Source organism: Vipera berus (assembly GCF_964194415.1).
Source record: "Vipera berus genome assembly, chromosome: 2".
Lineage (NCBI taxonomy): Eukaryota > Metazoa > Chordata > Lepidosauria > Squamata > Viperidae > Vipera > Vipera berus.
In genome coordinates, this window is record NC_138203.1 from 97,391,589 (window position 1) to 97,415,138 (window position 23,550).

The following is a 23,550-nucleotide window of genomic DNA, read 5'->3' on the forward strand; positions in this document are numbered from 1 at the left end:
CTAGAAAAAGATTGATGTCTGTCAGAAAAAAAAGTATAATCCTTTTCATGTAGGTGTATGTCACGCCAAATATCTCGCAATTCCAAGTCGTCCTTCATTTCAAAAAAAGATTTAGGCAATCTGGCATGACTCGGAGCACGCTTAAAAGAACCAGCCTTGTCCATCTGTACATCCAAAACACCATTCCAGTCCCCCATAAAAATAAACGATTTGTAATCCAATTGAGTAAGCTTTGTATGAAGTGAACTAAAAAAATCAGCTTGTTGTTGATTAGGAGCATACAGTCCAACTAAGAGCGTTTTTTTACCTTCTAACAACAAATCTATCATAACATATCTTCCTTGCTTATCTACTTCAATTAATTCCGCTGTTAAGAGTACTTTTAACATAGACAACCACTCCATTTTTCTTATTCATCGCAGAAGCAACAAATTGCGTGCCCAACCTTGAGTTCGATAAATACTTTTGGTCCATAACCCTAATATGCGTTTCTTGCAAACATATAACATCAATCTTAAATTGTTTTAAATATTGAAAAACTTTCTTTCTCTTCTGTGGTGAGTTTAATCCATTAACATTCCAAGTTAGAAATTTAGTCACCATGCGTGGCATCCCGAAGCTTTTGGAGCACATCTTTAATAGCCCCTATATTTTCTTTGGGCCGCGCTCCTCCCACAGCTTCACTATAAGTACGCTTTGAGAGTTCCATAAACTTCTGCTGGTCTTGCTCTTGTACTTGTCTTGCTCGTTTTACAGCGGCGCGCGTCAACCTCTGCTCTCCAGCAGCAGCCGATGAAGCTGTAATTTGATCCCCTCCAGCACCATTCTCCTCTGTCTGTCCACCTTCAGCTTCTTGAGGTTTTCCCTCTCCAGATCCCTTTGCAGCTTCCAGGAGTGATAGAGGGGTTGCTTTTAAAACATTATTGTAGAAATCACGCGCCTGAGTCACAGTAACCAGACGATATCTTTTACCTTCGTGCATCACCACCAATCCAACTGGAATCTCCCATCTAAACTTAATATCACGTTGCTTAAGTTCCTGCACGAGAAATGCAAAATCCTTCCTTCTCCTTAAAATCTTTGGAGGAATTTCTTTTAGAACCAGCACTTCTTGCTCAGCAACCACAACTTTAGTATCATAAGCAGCTTGAATAACTTCATCTCTAGTTGCTCTCTTTATAAAATAGACCACCACATCTCTAGGTAACTTCCTCTGCCTTGCAATCCATGAATTTACACGAAAAACTTTATCCATACATCCCTCTATTTCAGATGCTGGCTGGCCCAATACTGCTTCCAAAGCCTCAGAAATCAGCTGCTTTAGGTCTTCTTTAGGATTCTCTTTTAAGCCCCTGATTCTAATAGCGTACTGCATCTGATGATACTGGACAAGACTCAATTCTCCGTCCATTTTATCCCTTAAATTTTCATTCTCCAGTACCTTTACTTCTAATATAGTGTTCTTTTGACTAAGATCCTCCATTTTTTCTTCCAAACATTGCACACATTCAGCCACGCTTTCCACTGTAGACAAGATGTCTACCCTCATTGCACTAAACTTCTCGTTAAACTTCTCTTCCATCCTCTCCTCCAATTTCTCCAGTTTCTCCTCCAACTTTACCATCTTATCATCCAGCATTTCTGACATTACCTGGGATTGCTTTGCAAAGGCATCTTGTAAATCCTTAAGCGTCAATGCCACAGGAGGTGCAGGAGGAAGCAGAGCTTGCAACGATGTCTGTTGCACCGGGGAAGTTCCTGCACTCCGAAGAACTTTAGAGGAAGATTTAGCCGCCATCTTTCTTCACTTTCACTTGTTGCGCACTTTCACTTTAAGTTTATAAAGTCCATTAAGCTAGAGAGTAAGAATAAAAGTCCTCTTCACCTTAACCTCCTGTACCGCTCTGCCTGCTCCTTTTACTCCAAAGTCTTTCCGTCTGGCAGGGGTGGTCGCAAACGCCTGGCTCCGCTCCAAAAATCCCGGAGCAGAGATGCTAAGCAGCTGGGAGCAACCCAGGCTACGGGGGAGTTCAATCCTTCAGCCGCCCCAGCTTTCAGCTCAGGCGGCCCCGGAGAACTCAACCCCTACCTGGGGCCTCACCCCCTCCTCTTCTCCCGAGGAGGGGGCTTCAAATCCACCTAAACAGCTGATCGGCGCTGTTTTAGGTGGAAAAACTCAGCTGTGAAGCGGACAGCCCGAAACGGCTATCTTCGGCGCCGCACCGCCACCGGAAGTCCAGAAGGACAGAATTCTTGAGCCCCTTTATGTAATTTCTTTCCAACCTTCAGTTGGGTTGGGAAAGAATATGTCAAACTTTTTTGAGCTCCCTATATTCTCCATAGAAAAGCTGTTTTTTTTTAAAAAAAATCGGGTAAACTCTTGAGCTATGTGCCACGTTGCAAGGGAGGGGAAGCAGTTGGAAGACCTTGCCAATTTCACTCAGTCAGTCAATATAGAGCTGGAAGGGACCTTGGAGGTCTTCTAGTTCATCCCCCTGCTCAAGCAGGAGACCCTACACCAGTGATGGTGAACCTTTTAGAGACCCAGTGCCCAAACTGCAACCCAAAACCCACTTATGTATCGTCGGGTGCTGGGTGGGCTTGGCCCATTGGGTGGGTGTGGCTGCAGTGGCAATGGCAGACTGGGTGGGACTAAAAAGTTCAATCAGTCAATTCCAACTTTGCGAGATCTTTTTTTCCCCATGAGAACTTGAAATTGATTGATTGAACCTTTTTTTCCCCACACGGCAGCGGAGGCCTAAATCGAAAAGGTTTTATAAAACCCAGCTGAAGGACTAGGACTGGGGTGACGGCGTGCGTGCCCACAGAGAGGGCTCTGCGTGCCACCTGTGTCACGCGTGCTATAGGTTTGCCACCACGGCCCTACACTATTTCAGTCTCTTCTTAAAAACCTCCAGAGATGAAGCACCCACAGTTTCTGAAGGCAAGCTGTTCCACTGGTTAATTGTCCTCACTGTTAGGAAATTTCTCCTTAATTCCAGGTTGCTTCTCTCCTTGATTAGTTTCCATCCGTTTCTTGTCTTGTCATTTATGTACTTCAATGGAAAAAGTTTCATGACATTCACTGCTTTAAGACAACCATTTGTGAAACAGTAAGTAGTGTAAAATTTATTAAAAGAACAAGAACTTTTGTGGAATTTAGCCAGAATTAGTGTTGTTATTGTTGCTTTTCTTTGGAACTTTTGTCAGCTTCTACAGTTTAAAGTAATAATAATTTATTAAATCTATGTGCTCCCAGGTCCTGGCACCTTTGAGCAGTTTTAAACTAATTTTAAAGTAATTAAACTTTAAAGTAATTAAAATTATGGGAGTAATTTTAAATATTTTTTAAAAACCTGACTGTGTGGTTTTAAAGTGATTCTAAAGTAATTAAAATTATGGAAGTAATTTTTAAAATTGAATTCTAGCCCAAGTTAATATTTATACAACTATTCGTTGCATGTCTCATGCTGAAATTAAGTTCTGCATAACTGGATATAATTGCCTACTATTTTATCCTAGATTAACAGCACAGAAAATGTAGCTGACTGTGACATTGCCCTGATTTATATAACAAATGAATAGCTGGGGGAACCTATCAGTGAAATATCCTACCATTTAATTACGAAACAGCAGAATATGGTGTTTTAAGAACAAAGCCCTGCCCCTTTGTTTGGGATTACACTCTTGATTGCCAGAGTGAGGCATGTATATGCAAATAAAAGAGAAATCATAGGACTGGGGGGAGGTTTCATTGGTTTGGAAAATACTACAGAGAAAATAGAGATTTTTTAAAATTCACATTGAATGATTTGGAATGCAGAACAAGATCTTGTAACATAATATAACCTTGTAGCTGATTGTTTGTGGGTGTTTTATTTTTATATTGATGATTCTCCAGAACATCATTGCAATATGTAGTTCAACCCTTAGGAGAAGTAGTTGGAGGAATGCATGCACAGATGTTTTAATACAGTATTTCTCAACCTTGGCAACTTTAAGATGTGTAGACTTCAACTCCCAGGATTCCCCAAACAGCAATGCACCCATGGAGAGCCATTTTAATTTCTCATTTAACATTATTTTTAAAGTGTGGGTAGTTATGGCAATGTTCTCTTCTGTTTCACTTATTGTTTTAAAAAAAAGTGATAGTAATGTGTCATTTTTCTGAGGTCATCCACTGCATTATAGAAAAGTCTATTATTCATAATAACGGTTAGAGGAAACTCTGAGAAAAGGTTCCCTATTCTGAATTTCAGTCAAAATTATGCAAATAAATAAATAATAAGTAAATATATATTTAAAATGGCTCATTTATATAGCATTGCAAACTTGCTTTCCTAAACATTTCAACAGAAGTTGTGTTTACATCAGCATGATTTCCTAAGCCAGACAAAAATATTTGTCTTTGTTTGACATTTATAAAATATTCTTTTGGATATAGCAAGTTTTGAAATTTGTCCTTTTTGATTGCCGAATTATTTTATTGCTGTTCCATAGCAACCCTTTTTATAAAATCAACTTTGGAATAAAGGAGGATTTTTCAAATCTTAGTTACTAAGGGAGAAAGTCAGAAGCCTCACTCCTCTTGAACAGGGATTCCAGTTTTTTTTTTAGTGAACAGGTTCTGCATCCTGCAGTAATTTTAAACCCCTTGGTTTAAGGTGCTACAGCAAAGAATAAAATCTATGCATTTAAGACTTTAATATTTTTTCCTCTATTCTGCTTTCTGCTCTCTTGAATTACATTGCAGTGTTCTCAAGTGATTATCTGAACCAAACGCTTTACAAAACTTTATATTTTCTTTTTGCCTGTTACTTTAGCTGGCAGAGAATTTAATCAGAATGACGTAAAACAAATTGGAAAGGAAAAATTAACTGTTAATGGTATTTCACCTTAACATCTAGAGACGAAAAAAAATTACGCTTCTCTGTCTAGTAGCTGATAATTTCAAGGACATATGTGTTATATTGAAGAGATCATGTCATTACATGAAATTATTCTGTAAGCAAAAATACAAATTTATATAAAGATATCAAGACACATATTTTTCTGACAGAACAATTAATTAGTGGAACAGCCTGCCTCCAGAAGCTATGAATGCTCCAACACTGGAAGTTGACAGCACTGGACAGCCATTTGTCTGAAATGAGCAGGGGTTGGACTAGATCAGGGCTTTTCAACCAGTGGTAGAGGTACCACCTGTGGTACATTGGCACCTGGCTGGTGGTACGTGACCATCCTAGAAAAGTAGTGGGGGAGGGGAATGAGCTGAACCGGTGGCAGCACCGCACAAGCCTGAGTGAGAGATGGCTGGAGCTGCAGGGCTGTCAGGGCTCAGTGGAAGCGCCAGGATCAGCGCTTCTTCAGGGTTGTCAGGGCTCAGTGGAAGTGCCAGGATCAGCACCAGGCTCCAGCTGGAGCTCGGCACTGATCCTGGCACTTCTTCTGAGCCCAGAAGAAGTGCTGATCAGCTGGAATGTTGCAGCATCTCCAGGGTCTTATGATTTACATTCAGATGCTTGGAAACTGATTCATATTTATGACGGTCACAGTGTCCCAGGGTCGCGTGAAGTGACCAAAACCTGCTGTAACCACCCAGCAGATGGGTGTGGGGGGGGGGAAATAAAAACCAAACACCACCCCACCCCACCCCCACTGCCAATCCTCAACAGAAATGTCACAACAATGAAAACCTCGGACAGGAGGAAGAGCGCCGCCGGGTGGTCAGGCAGGCAGGTATCTTGCTTGGCTGTGGCTTGGGGGACACTTTTTTTCAGTGCCATTGTAACTTCGAACAGTCACTAAGCGAACTGTTGTAAGTCGAGGACTACCTGTGCTTCATCACTTTTTTCCTTTTTTTAATTTGGTCATCAAGTTTTTGACACCTTGCTAGGCGACTGGTGGTACTCGGATGTTGCCATATCCTAAAAGTGGTACAATGGGTGAAATGGTTGAAAAGCCCTGGACTAGATGACCTCCAAGGTCCCTCCCAACTTTATTGTTGTTGTTGTTGTTGTTATTATATAGTTTATTAAAAATGTCTGCTTTATTTTTATAACCAGAAAAATGTCTTAAGGTTAGTTTTGTGTAATGATAGAAGTTACATTTATATTGCTCTTTATTTTCTATTTATTGTCCATACTCACAGTTGGAATAGAGCCTGTTGGAAATTTGGAGAGATTGGGTTTTCATCTGCATAAGTTTGAGTTTACGTTGCCACGTATATTATACCTTTTACTTGTAGTTTAAAGAGCATAGAATGCTGTGAAAGAGACAAATTCAAAGTCAGTTTAGAAAAGAAACTGAAAATAAAATATTCAAGACTATAATGCTAATTTTAATACAATGATATACTGGAAAATTATGTATACCTCTTTGTTCATGGATATCAGAAAACATTCTACAGAAAATAAACTTAAAGAATCAGGGAGTGGAAGCAGTTTTTCCATGAAGAAATGCCAAAACTCTTGAAGGAGTTATATTTTTTATATTTTAATTACATATTTTTATTCATTGAATAAAAATAATAAGATGCTTTTCTCCATATTTCATGTTATCTGTAGAAAGCATCATCCAATAAAGCTAATTGACAGGAGAATAAGATACTAAAAGAATTCATACAACACATTATATTACATCTTAATGAATGGGCGAATTGGGACTTTTACCTTTGTCTGTTTCTTAATACAAATTGACATGTATATTTGTTTTCCACAGTTTGCAATTTTATGTCTCATGAGAAGTGCCTGAAGTATGTGAAGATACCTTGCTCATCTATTGCTCCAGGTCTTGTAAGGGTAAGTTGCTCGTGCCTTGGGAAAAGCTAAATATCCAGTGGAATGTAACTGGATGCCTAGCACATGGGAGATTCAGATTCTAGTCCAGGGGTCTTCAAACTCGGCCCTTTTATGACTCATGGACTTCAACTCCCAGAATTCCTCAGCCAGCATGCCTGGCTGAGGAATTCTGGGAGTTGAAGTCCATGAGTCATAAAAGGGCTGAGTTTGAAGACCCTTGTTCTAGTCTATCATCAGCCACAGTATCTGACTGGGTGACTTAGATCAGTCACTTTCTCCAGCTCAACCTACTTCATAGGGTTGCTGTTGTGGAAAAGTAGGTGTAAGTGCTATGTACTTCTTGAGCTCCTGTGAAAAAGGCAGGTTATAGATTTAACAAATGAATAAAAATTAAAAGGAATCCAATAGGACTGTGCATAGATGCTGTGATTCAGAGCGTGTGAAAACAGTAATATATCCTGAACCCTTTAAAACTGCTTCATCTTTTCCTGGGCTAACACAAATCTGCCCTCACAGCTAATAAACATATCTGAGAAAAGGCACATTTTGTTTAAGATTTTTCTTATAATGCTGTATAAGGATCCATGTGCTCCATATCACCTTTGCACTTTGACTCTTGATAACTTGCTCAGCCATACTATGCAATTCCTCTCATCTCATTCTCATGAAAAACCTTTCCTCCTCACTTGTCTTTGGGTGTTATGTTAATGACTTTAGAGTCTTGGACTTTAAAAGAGCTAATTTCAATAAACTTAGAGAGAGCTTGGGAAGGATTCCATGGATGAGAATCCTAAAGGGGAAAACAAGAAGCTTGGGAAATTTTGAAAAGTGAGATAATAAAAGCCCAGTCTAGCACAATACCGACAAAGAAGAAAAATAACAGCTCTCAAAAGAAACCAGCATGGCTGCATAAAGAACTCTCTGATAAATTGAAAGACAAAAAGGACAAGTATAGAAAGTGGAAAGAGGGGCACATAACTAAGTCAGAATATCAGCAAATAGCCCGAGCCTGCAAAGATGAAGTGAGGAAAGCTAAGGCTCAAAATGAACTAAGGCTTGCGACCAAAGTCAAAAATAACAAAAAAAGCTTCTTTCAACATGTAAAAAACAAGAAAAAAGTTAAGGAAATGATTGGTCCATTAGTGGGGGAAAGTGGCAAGAAGGTGAAAAATAACAGGGAGAAAGCAGAACTATTTACCGTATTTTTCGGACCATAAGACGCACTTTTCCCCTCCCAAAAGTGGGTGGAAAAACGAGGTGCGTCTTATGGTCCGAAGGTAAGCGAAAACACTTGTCTCCCGTTCAGTCAGCGCAGTCCATCAGCTCCTTTGGAGAGACGTGATTGAATGAAGACATGGAATTCTCCGCCCCACCCCTGTGATTGGTCGGCAGGGAAGGAAATACGAACGTGCCTGCCATGCCTTCTGACTGCCTCCCCCTCCCTGCGCGCACACATTTTCTTTCTTTTACCTCGCTGCTAAAGAAAGTTTTTGCTAAACTAAACCTCATAGGCAAAGCCGTGAGGAGTTGTCCCTGCAGGTTTCTCTGCGAAGTTTATTGGAAGTGATTTCCCATTTGCAAGATAATACTGCTAATTGTTTGAAATTGCTTCGGCATCTTAGAAAACCTATTCAGGGAAAAGAAACTACCGGTACCTACCTTCCTTCCTTCTTTCTCTCTCTCTCCCTTGCTCCCTCCATCCTCCCTCCTTTCTTCCTTCCTTCCTTCTTTCTTTCTTTCTTCCTTCCTTCCTTCCTTCCTTCCTTCCTTCCTTCCTTCCTTCCTTCCTTCCTTCCTTCCTTCCTTCCTTCCTTCCTTCCTTCCTTCCTTCTCTCCCTCCTTTCTCTTTCTTTCTTTCTTTCTTTCTTTCTTTCTTTCTTTCTTTCTTTCTTTCTCTCTATCTCTCTTTCTTCCTTCCTTCCTTCCTTCTCTCTCTCTGTCCCCTCCTTCCTTCCTAGTATACCGGTACTATTTGGTTCAGAATATTTTTTTTCTTGTTTTCCTGCTCTAAAAACTGGGTGCGTCTTATGGTCAGGTGCGTCTTATGGTCCGAAAAATATGGTAACTTGTTTTTTGCATCTGTTTTTACACAAAGGGAAAAACCAGTCCAACCTATCAAAAAACAGTGCCATAAAAAACAGAATAGAAACACAAGTTAAGTAGGCAAGAAAATGGTAAGTGAGCACCTGTCCAGTGTAGAAGAGTTCAAATCACCAGGACCAGATGGATTACACCCCAAGGTTCTCAAGGAACTGGCAGATGTGATCTCAGAACCACTGAACTATATTTTTCAAAGATCCTGGAGCACTGGGGAACTACCAGAGGACTGGAAAAGAGCTGATGTAGTTTCCATCTTCAAAAAAGGGGAAAAAATAGATCCAGGAAACTACAGACCTATCAGCCTGACCTCAATACCTGGGAAGGTTCTGGAAAAGATAATCAAACAACGAATCAGCGAACAACTAGAGGCAAACAAAGTCATTACTAAAAGCCAACATTTGTTTGTCAAAAACAGATCATGCCAGACAAATCTTATTGCATTCTTTGACCAAGTGACACAATTAGTGGATCAGAGGAATGCTGTGGATCTAATTTACTTGCACTTCAGTAAGGCATTTTATAAAGTAGATCACAACCTACTACTTGATAAGATAGAAAAATGTGGGTTAGACAGCATCACCACCAAATAGATTCACAGCTGGCTGACTGGCCATACTCAGTGTGTGGTCCTCAATGGAACTGCATCTGCATGGAGGGAAGTGTGTAGTGCTCTGTTCTGGGCCTGGTGCTCTTCTTCATCGACAATTTGGATGAGGGGATTGATGGGGAACTCATCAAATTTGCAGACGACACCAAGCTGGCAGGAATAGCCAATACTTCAGAAGATAGGCTTAAGATACAGGAGGATCTGGACAGACTTGAACACTGGGTGCTATCTAACAAAATGAAATTCAATGGTGAAAAAAGTAAGGTTCTACGTTTAGGCAAAAAACCCCAAATGTACAAGTATAGTACATGGGGTACCTTGCTCAATAGTAGTAACTGTGAGAGGGATCTCAGTGTCCTAGTGGACAATCACTTAAATATGAGCCAGCAGTGTGCTGCAGCTACCAAAAAAGCCAACACAGTGGTAGGCTGCATTAACAGAGGGATAGAATCAAGATCATGTGGAGTATTAATACCACTTTACAATGCCTTGGTAAGGCCACACTTGGAATACTGCATCCAGTTTTGGTCATCACGATGTAAAAAAGATGTTGAGCCTCTAGAACAGACATGTCAAACACAAGGCGCGGGGGCCGGATGCGGCCCGCAAAGTGGTTTCATGCGGCCCATGAAGCCATCCTGGAAAGAGTGAGGGAACGGCCCCCACTGCCTTGGCCCTGGCCCAGAGACCCTCCTCCTGCCAGAGACCCTCAGATCTGTCCCACTCCGGCCCAGGCCCCCATAGGCACCCTTGATGCGAACGATGTAGAGCTGGCCACGCCCACCCAGTAGGTCATATGCACTCTAGCCATGCCCACCCAGTAGGCCATGCCCACCCTGGCCATACCCACCCGGCCCCCTGAGGGCAACCGCAATGCTGATGCGGCCCTCAATGAAATTGAGTTTGACACCCCTGCTCTAGAAAGAGTACAGAGAAGAGCAACAAAGATGATTAGGGGACTGGAGGCTAAAACATATAAGGAACGGTTGCTGGAATTGGGTATGTGTAGTTTAATGAAGAGAAGGATGAGGGGTGACATAGCAGTGTTCTAATATCTCAGGGGCTGCCACAAAGAAGAGGGAGTAAAGCTATTCTCCAAAGTACCTGAAGGCAGGACAAGAAGCAACAGATGGAAACTAATCAAGGAGAGAAGCAACCTAGAACTAAGGAGAAACTTCCTGACAGTTAGAACAATCAAGCAGTGGAACAACCTACCTCCAGAAGCGGTGAATGCTCCAACACTGGATGTTTTTAAGAAGAGACTGGACAGCCATTTGTCTGAAATAGTATAGGGTTTCCTTCCTGAGCAGGGGGTTGGACTAAATGACCTCCAAGATCCCTTCCAACTTTATTATTATTATTATAAAATGGAATAATAATAAATGTTCCTTTGATTGTCATGACATGTTTATGTAAACAACAATCACTACATTATATTTTCCCCTCAATTAGATCTGTTGGATAGTTTTATGTTTTATATGACCCAACAAACCATGGTTGAAAATCCTGGCTTAGCAAAAATTGGCAATATGCTATGTTAATGTGTACAATCAGTGTTATATAAGGGTAAACAAACAGTTTGTATCCTGCAAAAGTACTGCATATGCATTTAAGGTTATTATTTTCAATATTTTTTATGCCTGAAAATATTCCTATTTTTAATCTAAAGATATTGCTAGCTTTATTTACTAGAACTCTAATTAACATTAATAGAAAGTTTACTTTCTGATATATAAATTTTTCCAGAATTATATTTATAATTTTGATAATTCTGGGATTTTAGAAGTACATTCATTGTACTGCATTGCAGTGACATTGTATGGTCACTGCAAGTGATTGTAAGCTATGATGATTAAAATGAAAATAGAAACTTTTTGATGTATATGTATAGTTTGGTGAAGTACTAGTCTAGTACCTAAAGCTAAGCTATTTTTTCTTTTTTGTTGCATAATATATGAAACCATGTTATATGTATTAGTGTTGTGTGGGAACTAAATTACCAGGGCAAACTGTTAAATATACTGCATAAAAAAATACTGATTTAGTTTTGGAGGGAATTCACCCTGATATAAGTTAATATCAAATTGACATACTCCTATATACAAGAATACAAGCCAATCATTCAGTGTATGTAATTGCTATTTATTATTTATTGGGAATCTTGTTTTGTTATTGGTGGTGGCCATTCCATTGTTGCTATAACCAAATCACGAATGGGTTGGAGATCCCAACTTACTTTAATACTCTGTCTGGTGATAAAGGTTGAAGAACATCTTCAGATGATGAAATGGTATCACCAGAAGGAGTACAGGGTGTGCTTTTTATTTTGATTGTTGTGCTCTTTATAAGCTATATTTTTATTCAAGGATGCAGTATCCTTCCCACCCCCCATCTCCCAGTAACTTATATAAGAGAAAAATAGACTGATAAACATTGAGATGGTAGTACACAGTACGTGATGTGGATATAGGCCACAGGTTTAATCTGTGACATTTTTTAATGTTTTAGAATCTTCAGCCCTAGAAGATATTATAAAATGTCTCAGCTACTTCTATTTATTAAAACGAGTCTCCTTCAAATCAACTTTAATTCTTAATAACTTCATAGATATGTTGGCCACAGTAAGGAAGTGGCTTGTTATTACCTTCTTCGGAGATGTTTCTCAACTGCTCTATTTTCGTACCAATCCAAGTATTATCCAGACTTAATGCTGTTTGCTTTCCAAGCCAAGATGTGGTCCCTATTAATTACATTTTCCTAACGAAGTATCTTCTTTGGTAGAGAATAGCTGTAGATTAGCTGCATGAAGCAAATATTCAACTTGATTCTTAATACTTAAAAAAAGTAACAGAAAGCTTAACAGCAATTTATTTTGTGTGTGAAAAATGTTTATTTATATACTCTAATCCCATTTCAGATTATATAAAGTAGCTATTTTTGGAAGCTGTGGCACATGAAGGGTGTTAAAGACATTTTTCCTGATGGATTCTTAGACCATATTAATATTGCAAATCATAAACTGCATTTTTAAATTATAATTTCAAGGTTGATAAAAATCTGGCAATGGATCAGTTTCAACTAAAATTTTAGCTCCATGTTAATTGAAACTGGACCATCTCTTTATCTTACTGAACATGTCACTCTGAAGCAGGATATGGAATTCAAGGTCAAATGAAGTCTTGTGAACTCAGATGGTTGGCATGAATAAGATAAGTTTTGTGTCAACAACTTTCAGAGAATTATGGAGTTAGCATACTATGACTAATCTTTGTTGCTTGGGCTTAGTTACAAGCTGGCTCTAACTCATGATATTTAAGAAGCTTTTTGTGTATTGGTAAGTTCCAATGCATATTTTTGTGTATAAGTATGCATATGATTCTTCTTGGGAATTTCTTCTCAAATAATATTGAATTCATCTGTTCATGACTTTGTGATATTGGTTTGACTGAAACTGTTATCCCACTGCTGCTTTAAAATAACTTGCATTCTAAGTACATTGCTTTTTTACAATATTTTCAGTGTTGCTCAACACTTTTCTTTCTCCTTGATAATTATTTAATTGCTCTAACACAATTGGATGAGTGTCTTAAGATCTGTTGTGAAGGAAGCAATGGAATGGAACAATACCATTTTTCTTTGTTTATATTTATAAATATTCTTAAATGGATGTAAATGGGTTGCTTTCGGAGTGCTGCAAAACACTCTAATAAACTACAGCATTTAAACAGAACTTTTGAACCTGAAAAGATATATGTTGATTGAAGTGAACACAGCAGTTGAATAAGCTCTGATCGGAACATCATAAGACACACTGGGCAGTTTGATAAACAGAATATCTTGACGTGAGAAAGCTCACTTTTGTGTGGATCAGTTGTTTATCAACAGTGGGCAGACTATTGGCTGTACACATATCCCCAATTGCCCCTTTGAAGCTTTGATCCCTGGAGTGGGGGAGACCTACTTTTTCAGGCCATTTTTAAAGTTTTAAGGGAAGGAGTTAAGGTTTGCCCTTTCAATTCCTGGTTTGTTTTTCAGATTAGAATGAATTAATGGGAAAAAAAATCTCTAGAACTTCACTTAGAAGTTAACTACTGCTATTAGCATCTGAAGCAGCACTTCATTCGTCTACAATACATATTAAATGTTCAGATGGTTTTTACCACTTCTTAAGCAAACATATTTGTTTCATATGTCTAAGCCCTGAGCTTGAATGGAACTGGCTAATTCCTGATTTCTCATGTTGTAGTCAAGTGTCTTGCAAGTCCTGATTTTGAGTAATCAGAATAATGTAAAAAACCTGAGCTTGAGACAGGGCTTGTCCCATTCACTTGTTTAACGCCTGCAGTTGAATTCTGCCATTGTATCTTTGTGTTTTCAAGATCATTCTTAGTACCGCCCAAACAAAACTCCTTCCAAATAAAATCAGAAATGACACAGCTGTTCTTCTGCACTTTGCTGAAGACTAAGGAAATAGACTTCGAGAAAGTTGGCACATATTCAACTTTTTTGTTACCCTAATGTTGGAAAACTGTTGACTGGCTGTTTTGTCTATTTTTCAGAAACTAGATTATCTTTGTTTTTGATAGACTCTTCAAGACAGTCCATTAATTGGATTCTGTGGGAGAGTTAATTTGGTTTCAAATCCTGTATTCCTTTGTTTTCTTCCTCTTTGCCCTCTTAGAGGGATAGGGAATGAGGACTTGACTGTTAATATGTTTGCCATCCGCAGAGTTATATATAATAACTCTTTTAATAAAATATTACGGTCTGGTTTAAATTTTAAAATCATCCATATATGTATGTGTGTGTGTGTGTGTGCAGTATATATCTTTGCATTATATATGCAACAACTATGCAACTATTTAATGGGTTACATTCATGGAATAATGTTGTGTTCAGTTATTTATGCTATCTGTGAATGCTAATACTTGAGCCAGAGTTTCTCAGCCTTAGCAACTTTGACCCGATCTAGTAGTGCTACCTGGGGATTTCTGGCAATTGAATTCCATACATCTTAAAGTTGCTAAGGTTGAGAAACATTCCCTTTGAGGTGTCTGCTCCAGTTTTCTGTCCTATATGATCTGAACGTCCACAATGTATGTTTATGCTTATTTCTATACTGTTTCCATGTTTTATTATTCATAGAATGCTCATATAACTGAAGGATATTTGTTGAGTAGATGGCTAGTTTGGAAAAAAAATTACATCAAAGCCTTTTTGATAAAGCCTTGGATGACACTAATGTTCATAAAGTTTGTTAGAGTTTTTTCCCCCATATATGAGAGGGAAGTATAATCATATATTAGTGTTATTTAGAGCAAAAAGAGCTGTTTTAATGCTTGAATGGACAATTCCCTTCTTTACAGCCCGACTCTATGTTGGTATTTAGTATGTAGCTGTGTGTGAGCCTTTGTGTTAGGTTTCTATTTTTATTTTCCAACATTTCTGGAACATGACAGGAACATTCCCTATTTGCTCTACGTGGGAAGACAAAACAAAATTGAGGGTTATTGAATGCTCTGAGTTGGCTCAGGAATTCTGGGAGTTGAAGTTATGCTGGGTCAGGAATTCTGGGAGTTGACGCCCATGAGTCATAAAAGAGCCAAGGTTGCCTACCCCTGGTTTAGTCACACTTCATTTACCTTTGAAAACCAAATGAGACAGCAATTAGCTGAGGGGCTTTGGGTATGTCTCTCAACTGGTCGTCTAGCTCTTTCCCAGCTTTCATCTGCCCACCAGAAACTCCAGTTGTAAGGTCCATTTCCAATCCTTGTTTTTCCTTGGTCACCTGCTTTCTGTAGCTAGTGTGATTTGCCTGAACAAAACTCTTACTCTTATTGGAAGATGGGTAACATTTTTGTAGCAGTTTAGTGATATGGCTGGGAAGAGATAGGCAGGGAGTTGTGTTCTTCTTTTTTAAAAACAAAAACTTATTTCTTCCTTTGCTGCAGATCAGGTTTTTTTTATGTACACTTCGTCCCAAGAGTGACTAATTTAATTCTTCAGATTTCTGAAGAGATGTATTGATTTACTCTATCCAAGATACGAATTGGGTGCATCTTTGACTAGGCCAGGGGTCTACAACCTTGACAACTTTTAAGACTTGTGGACTTCAGCTCCCAGAATTCTGGGGGCTGAAGTCCACAAGTCTTAAAGTTGTCAAGGTTGTAGACCCCTGGACTAGGCTGAACCATTTCAGTGGGATGACTTGGGATTGGCCCTTTGATATTGAACAGCATTGCGACAAGGTTATAATGTATTAGGAAATCCTATCCAGGACAAGTGTGCTAAACATTGGTCTTATCCTCACCCAGTGTGTGTGTGTGTGTGTGTGTGTGTGTGTGTGTGTGTGTATGACTTCTGCAGAAGTTTGACTAAAATGTTTTTTTTTGGTCTCTAAGGGCCAACATTTTTACATCGGTTTAGGAAGCTGAAGGTCGCTTGGTTTCTTAAGAGATCTCATACCCAGTGTAAATAAAACATCTATTAGTAATCATTGAATTCATGCTTACAAATTAATATTCCAAAGAAAATGTTAGTGTGATGTAACCTCCATCCAAAAATTGCACAAGGTACCCCCCCCCCCGCCTTTTTTTTTTTTTGGTCCAGCAGATTTTTCTGAGTCTGCAGGCAAACTCAGCAAGCAATCTGAGAAACCTATTTCTAGCATCTTCCTTTAAAAGTACGCTGGTTTCCTGGTTGCCAGGCCGGGTTCCCTGGCAGGCTTGGACGGCCCCGCAGGCCGCTTCGTGGGCTAGGATGGCGTCCTCGGCTTCCTGGAGAGAGACCTCCTCTCTTTCGAACAGGCACTCCTGCAACCGCCTGTCGCATAGGCCGCAAATCAGCCGGTCCCGTAGTCGCTCCTCCAAATTTGTGAACCTGCAAGCGACGGCAGCTTCCCGTAGGGCGGCAAGGAAGTCGGCGCCGTTCTCGTCGGGGCGCTGGTCCCTTTTCTCGAATTGTGACCGTGCGGCCACCTTGGAGCGCCGGGGCCTGAAATGTGCGTTGAGCCTGGCCACGAGGTCTCGGTACGCGACGGTGTTGATGGCCTCCTGGGGGAACAGGTTCGAGGCGACTTCCAGCAGCGCTGGTCCCCCAAGGCAGAGCAGGGCGGCCGCCTTTGCACCGTCCTCCGATATCTGATTGAACCGCATGTACAGTTCAACGTGAGCCAGGTAACGGGTCCAGGTTTCGGGGCGGCGGGTCTCGAATTCGCGGGGTTGTCCGGCTCTAGCCATGGCGGCAGTTGGTCATGGATGTGGCGCTTGGCGTTGCCGGTTCGGCTGGCGGTCGTGGGGGGAAGAAGGAAAAATGCCTTTCCCTTCAGCTCGCGGAGCGTTTCCCCAGTGACTTCAGCTCTTGGTCGGCAGCAATCCCACCTTCGTCGCCACTATTGTGTAGTGGGTCCGACGCAAGAGAGACGCCAGCCGGTGTGTGAGTTCAGCTCTTTATTGGAAGGGGAAGTGAACTGAGGAATGAGGGCTACCTGGCCTCCTTATATACCTGGCCAGGTAAGCTAACAGCCAATGGGGTTGGCCCTAGGTTTCCCGCCAAAACTGTCCAGGCCAACGCCCCCTGATGGCTGTTGCTATGCAGATGCCTGCATACATAACAAGTACATCCTGACTTTTGCATTTGTATCCATGGGGGTAGGGGAACTTGTTTCGGAAAGAGACTTCCAAGTTGTAAAACTAGGACAGTAAGTACTGTAGACAGACAGACAGACAGACATAAATGACTGACATAAAGCTAAGAATTCTCCCTATCTCTGCTTTTATCTGTTGCTTGGCTATATCCTCCTGTTGAAATGTTGTGGGCATTTCAACAAAAGTATATCCTTTTCAAACTTTATAGGATCCTTCAGTCATGCTTATATTTCTATTCTGAATAGGATAGCACATGGATTTGCTTAACTCTTTCAAATTTATATTATCCTTATATATAAAATGTCTTTTAATCAAGTGAAAGGCAGCTGGTTTTTAATTGCCAGAGAGATAAAATGTGCTATAATGGCATTTAGTTTTCTTCCTCTCTCTAAGAAATAATTAGTTAAGAGGTACATATTTTACATTAGTTCTTATTCTTCATCCAAAAACAATATTTATGTTAACCCCATTTATGGATTAATATTTTATTTCACTAGTTTGCACCTACTTTTACCCATCTCCAGTTTAGATGTTGATTGTTTACAGTGTGAATATAGAACATGAACAAACCTCTTTTGAAGCCAGGATTACATTTTTCAGGATTCTGACTTCAAATAGATTTATGTGTGTTTATTGATATTAGAAAAGTTCCCTGTTTTGAGCGTCTCTTGAGATAATGCTAGTGTCCATTCTTTCCTGTTAGTATAGCAGTTATTAAAATGTTAAATTGTAGGAGGCTTGTTGAAATTATGCTCCAAATCTTGCATAGTTCTTTGTGCACTTAATATGTAGTTTTTGTGCAGATAAGTCCTAGGTCAAATTAAGCCAGAACGTATTCTGTGTAACAGTTTAGTATGAACTGACTTCCTGCAGATTTTAGTTAGGAGCCCATACACGCATAATATATGTGTCTTTGTGTTTGCGTGTGCATTTCAGTCATGCGTATCATTGTTTAAGCCTGTCAGCATAATGAGAGTTTGAAAACCAAGGGAACCCCCTACCAAAATAGAAACAGGAAGTTTAACTGCTGAAGATAGCTGAAAATAGAACAGGCATCTTTGTCCCCCAAACAGCTGTTAATGCTTCCATTTTCTAGAGTTAACCCACATTGTTGTTTTTGCTTTGTGGACTTTTTAAAAATATTTTTCCTATGAAAGCTAATAACGCTTTTTAACAGTGTGTGTAAGGCATACATATTTTCATTTTTCTCTGTGTTATTTCTATACCTTTTGGCTTAAGGACATAATGGAGAGATCTAGGGTGTGAAAGTTGTAGAGCGTACCTTATGTAAGCATAGTGGCCCTGTATTTTTTTTTAATCCCATTTATATCCCGCCCTTCTCCGAAGACTCAGGGTGGCTTACAGTCTAAGAAGCACAAATCAATGTGCTTAGCAATAGCCTTCATTCTATGCATATGCCTGCTTATTAGGGCTTTCGCGCCCCCAAGCGGCATTTTTACAAAGTCGGCTTATTGCCCCCAACAATCTGGGTCCTCATTTTACCTACCTCAGAAGGATGGAAGGCTGAGTCAACCTTGAGCCTGGTGGGATGCGAACCTGCACTAATTGCAGGCAGCTTGTGTTACTTAAGGAGGCATTAGCCCACTGCTCCGCCAAGGCTCTGTTTGCAGGATGGTAAATAAACACTTGGGGCAAGGTAGTCTGTATTCTGGGAGTGTACAAAACAGCATTTCAGTTTTATATTTTAACAAAATAACAGAATTGGAAGGGACTATGGAGATCTTCTAGTAGTTCAACCCCCTGCTCAAGCAGGAGACCCTATACTATGCTGGACAAATGGCCATCCAAATCTCTTCTTAAAAACCTCCAGTGATGGAGCACGTACAGCTTCTAAAGGCAAGCAGTTCCACTGGTTAATTGTTCTCACAGTTAGGTCGTTTCTCCTTAATTCCAGATTGCTTCTTTCCTTGATTAGTTTCCATCTACTGCTTCTTGTCCTGCCTTCAGGTGCTTTGGAGAATAGGTTGACCCCCCCTTTTCTTTGTGGCAACTCCTCAGATATTGGAACACTGCTATCATGTTACCCCCTAGTCCTTCTTTTCACTAGACTAGACATACCCAATTTCTGCAACAGTTCTTCATATACTTTAGCCTCCATTCCCTTAATCATCTTTGTTGCTCTTCTCTGCACTGAGAAGAGGGGGGCTTTCGCACAGGTTCGCCTGGTGCGGCAGTTGCAGCCCTATCTAGACCGGGATGCCCTGTGTACGGTCACTCATGCGCTCGTGACCTCTCGTCTTGACTATTGCAATGCTCTCTACATGGGGCTTCCCTTGAAGACCACTCGGAGGCTCCAACTGGTACAGAATGCGGCCGCGAGAGTTGTCTTGGGAGTTTCCCGGTACTCCCATGTTACACCTTTGCTCCGCGAGCTGCATTGGTTACCAGTTGTCTTCCGGGTGAGGTTCAAGGTCTTAGTGATGGTTTTTAAGTACTTACATGGCATGGGTCCGGAATACCTCGGGGACCACCTGCTGCCGGCGTCGACACCCCTCCGCCCCGTGCGTTCCCACAGAGAGGGCCTCCTCAGGGTGCCTCCAGTCAGAGAATGTCGGCTGGTGGCCCCCAGGGGGAGGGCCTTCTCTGTGGGCGCTCCGGCTTTGTGGAACCAGCTGCCGGTTGAGCTCCGGATGGCACCGGATCTCCGCTCCTTCCGGCGTGGGTTAAAGACCCATTTATTTGAACAAGCTGGCCTGGCCTGATGGGGAATCACTTAGGGTTTTAATATTTATATATATTTTTTATTGTTTTTATTGTGGGCAATAATTTAATTCTTTTTTAACTTTTGTACTTTTGTAGTTTTAAGATATGCCCTGTTCACCGCCCTGAGTCCTTCGGGAGAAGGGCGGTATAAAAATTTAATTAAATAAATAAATAAATAAATAAATCTTTTTTATATTGGCAACCAAAACTGGATGCAATATTCCAAGTGTGGTCTTACCAAGGCATTATAAAGTGGTACTAACACTAATGATCTTGTTTAGTATTAGTATCATAAATGTACTTGATGAACATGGTGTAAGGTGAGAATATTTCATAGATTATGCAACAGCAAGCCCATGGTAGCTGAATATCCTTGTTGCATCCACATTTGACCTTTTCCTGTGCTAAAATCCTACTTAGATTTGGCTTGCATATTATGCTCACCAGGTCTATAGCATGATGCTAAGCTCATTCTCCTTCCACAGCTTTAGTTACATGGATATTGGAATTTTCTTGCTTCAAATGTTGATGAACTGCAAACCTTTCTATCATTTGACAGTGGCTAATTTTAATGGTAATTTTTGGAAACAAGCCATCTTTGCAAAATATGGATTGAAATTGGCTTCCTTTCACTAACCAAATGAAAGAAGAATGGCATTTTGATGGTTTGTGTGATCAAATAAACTACTTAATTAAAAAAATGGAGGTGAGAGCTTTCAAATCCTTCTAGCTTATGTCTCTTGATTATTTAAGGACTTTGGGATAATGCAGCAAAATTCCAATATTAAATACTGTACATGCGTGAGGATATGATTCAGTGTATTAAGGACAATTACATGGCTTTAAAGCAAAGGCAAGGATGAGATTACATTATCTCTGCAAAATGATCTTAATGGATTATAAAGACCGTGTTCTAGAAAGGGCTTTCAATAATAAACAAAAACCAAAAATTGATATTGCTTGTATAATTAAAGCAGTTACTTATCTATAGTGATGATTAAGTACAAGAATAATTGAAGCTTTATGAAGTGAAGGAAGTAAGATTAATTTCAGGGACAAATTTGGCAGAGGGGGTGAAGAAAGGGATTAAATCAAGCTGTTAGAACTAGATCCTTCTACTCATTTTCTGAGAATGTGTGGTAATATGCATATCTTGATGCAGAGCTATTTTTGTCCATTCACCAGAGCGTCAACGGAAGGCTCTGATTATTGCCATCTTCGAGAGAAGTGAAACTACTCAATAGTAATTGCATCATCTGATTGCGTAAAGTCGGGAGAACATTCCTCTTGCAATGCTTTGTGCAACAGAGAGACTTTTTATGCCTGGGTTGTTAGGTCAGACATGGCTGGCACTATCCCACCCTTATCTTCAGTGGTGGAAATATGCTGCTTGGAAGTGGGACACTGCCTTTCTTTCTCAGCTGTATTTTTTTGTTGTTGTTGCCTTTTTGCGTTTCTGCAGTGCAGAACTACATCCTTCAATGGCAACTTCATTTATGTATCTCCTTAAAGGGAGATTTCTTTCTTGGCTGGGTCGTGTAAGGAGGCTTTTAATTTCCTCCCCACCTGATTTTCTTTAATGCATTAACAGAACATTGCTGTTGCGCCTCAACGCAAGTACGATGTTTAAAAACTTTTTGTATACCAGCAAGCTCAGCCTTCTTTTTCTGGTTTCACCCGAGGGGAATTAGACGTGGCCCATCAAATAATATGAGGCTGCAAAATTCATAAGCCTTGGCCACAGTCTAGTGAATGAGGATGATGGATCTTAAGGCTTTCAGTTCCTGGAAATGGGATAGTTCTTACAGAATAATTGCAGGTGGATAGATCTGATATGATTCCTCCCCCTTGGAAGTTTGCCAGTTAATTTATTCGGATCTTTTTTGTTCATTTCATTATCAAAGAAAAAGAAGTTCCAGATTCCAGCAGTAGAACTATGACGCCTCTGTACATTTGTTATTGACACTCTCTTTATATCAATAATAAATAGTCCATGTCAGAACACTTTCTGGTGGCCCTGCAGTTCTTGCCAATGCAGGGAGATAGGAAATATTAAATTGGTCTGCCCCAAGTGTCTGATAAACCTAATTGGATTCCAGAAGGAACCTTGGTCTGCTGAATGCTCCCTAGTGTCTTCCTGGAATGAGAGGGCATCGGGACCTCTGGATTGCATCACACTCAAGCAGCTTCTCCTTACCCAGGGATCTTGGAACTCTCTTTGGTTTACAGATGAATTGAGGGAGATAAGTATTTGAAGAGATACCTGGAGTGTTATTGAAGACCAATGAGAAGTGGCTTCCGGTTTGCACACACGGCGCTGGCAGACGTGCAGGGAGAAGCTCCCCCCCCCCCGCGCCATCTGGTCTTTCTTCCTCGGAGAGCCTGGAAAAGGGTGAAAAGTCGCCCTGGAGGGGCGACCACAGTGAGGAGGCTCTCTCTTTGCGATTGCAGAAGGGTGGCAGCCCTCTGATCCGTAGTTACTCCTCTGGCCGAAGAAGAGATTGGCCAGATCACTAAGCCGTTCCCTGCTGAAAGCCAAAAATCACTATCAAGCACAATGAAGCAATCTGGAGGATTTGGGTGAGACCTTACCTTTCTTACTTCCCTAATTACTTTCCTGTGGGACTTTCCTGTAAATCTTTTCCTCCCTTCTTGAAAGATCGGCGACTGCTTACTTGGGGATTTACAACCTTAAAGTCTCAAAAGAAATCAAATGACTAAGCTAAATAACTAAGCAACCCTATTTGTACCTCTGGAATTTTTCGGCCATTAAAAAGTTTTTATTGCTTATTTTTACGGGGACCTACTACCCTATTTACTGCTAAAAATGAATTAATTGGATAAAAGACATATTATATTAGTCTGGAAAAGGATTATACATGCTGTGACAAAACCTGGTATAGCAAGTAAACCTTTTTTTTTTACTCTAAGATCTGGCTTTTAACAGATTTGTCCTTGACATTATCTTTAAAGATAAAAATTGGGAACACCTGGCACTGGAAACAACCTTTAGGAATAGTGGAGGTGGACATTTGTTGACTTTTATTAAAATAGCCTCCACTAAAGGCCTATCTGTAAAATACTAAAGAAATGGAAGAATATATTCCAACGCTTGATTATAAACTCATACTTGATAATTTTGGCAATGACTGCAGAAATAAAAGCCAGATTTAAAAACAGATCTGACAGCACAAACTCACCTAATGAGACTCTTACTTCAGTTGACAAACTGACAAACCAAAAACGAACAGAGGATGAGGAAATGAACAACAAAATAGGGGGCTTCAAAGTACAACAAGTACAATCTACTGAGAGCCTTGATCCCCAAACTTTGATTTCAACTATAAAACCTGCAATCCAACAAACAACAGAAGCTGAAGAAAGCAATACTAAGATGGATGATGCCAAAGGCCTTCAAATACAGTACACTAAGATTTTAACCAACCAAACAATAACTACAACACCAGACATAACCTCTTACCTAAGCCAGATGGATTTGAAATGAGAAGACCAAATTGAATTAATGACAACTGCACTAAGCTAAACGTGGAGATTGGATTTACTGGAACGAAAATTTAATGACTACAAAGGGGTCACTCTCTATGAAAAATTGATAATTGGATGGTCTCCCTGGATTCAAACAACGTGTGTAGGAAGAAAGGGAGACACATTT

At 40.2% G+C, this 23,550-nt stretch overlaps 1 protein-coding gene across 1 annotated transcript in view; it reads left to right on the forward strand.

The window, feature by feature from the left end:
• Window positions 1-23,550, forward strand: part of DGKQ (diacylglycerol kinase theta) — a 106,574-nt gene that overhangs the window by 22,899 nt on the left and 60,125 nt on the right. The window contains exon 2 of the mRNA XM_081320325.1: window positions 6,721-6,800. Within this exon, the coding sequence (XP_081176451.1) occupies window positions 6,721-6,800 (80 nt within the window). The remainder of the gene's footprint in view (window positions 1-6,720; window positions 6,801-23,550) is intronic.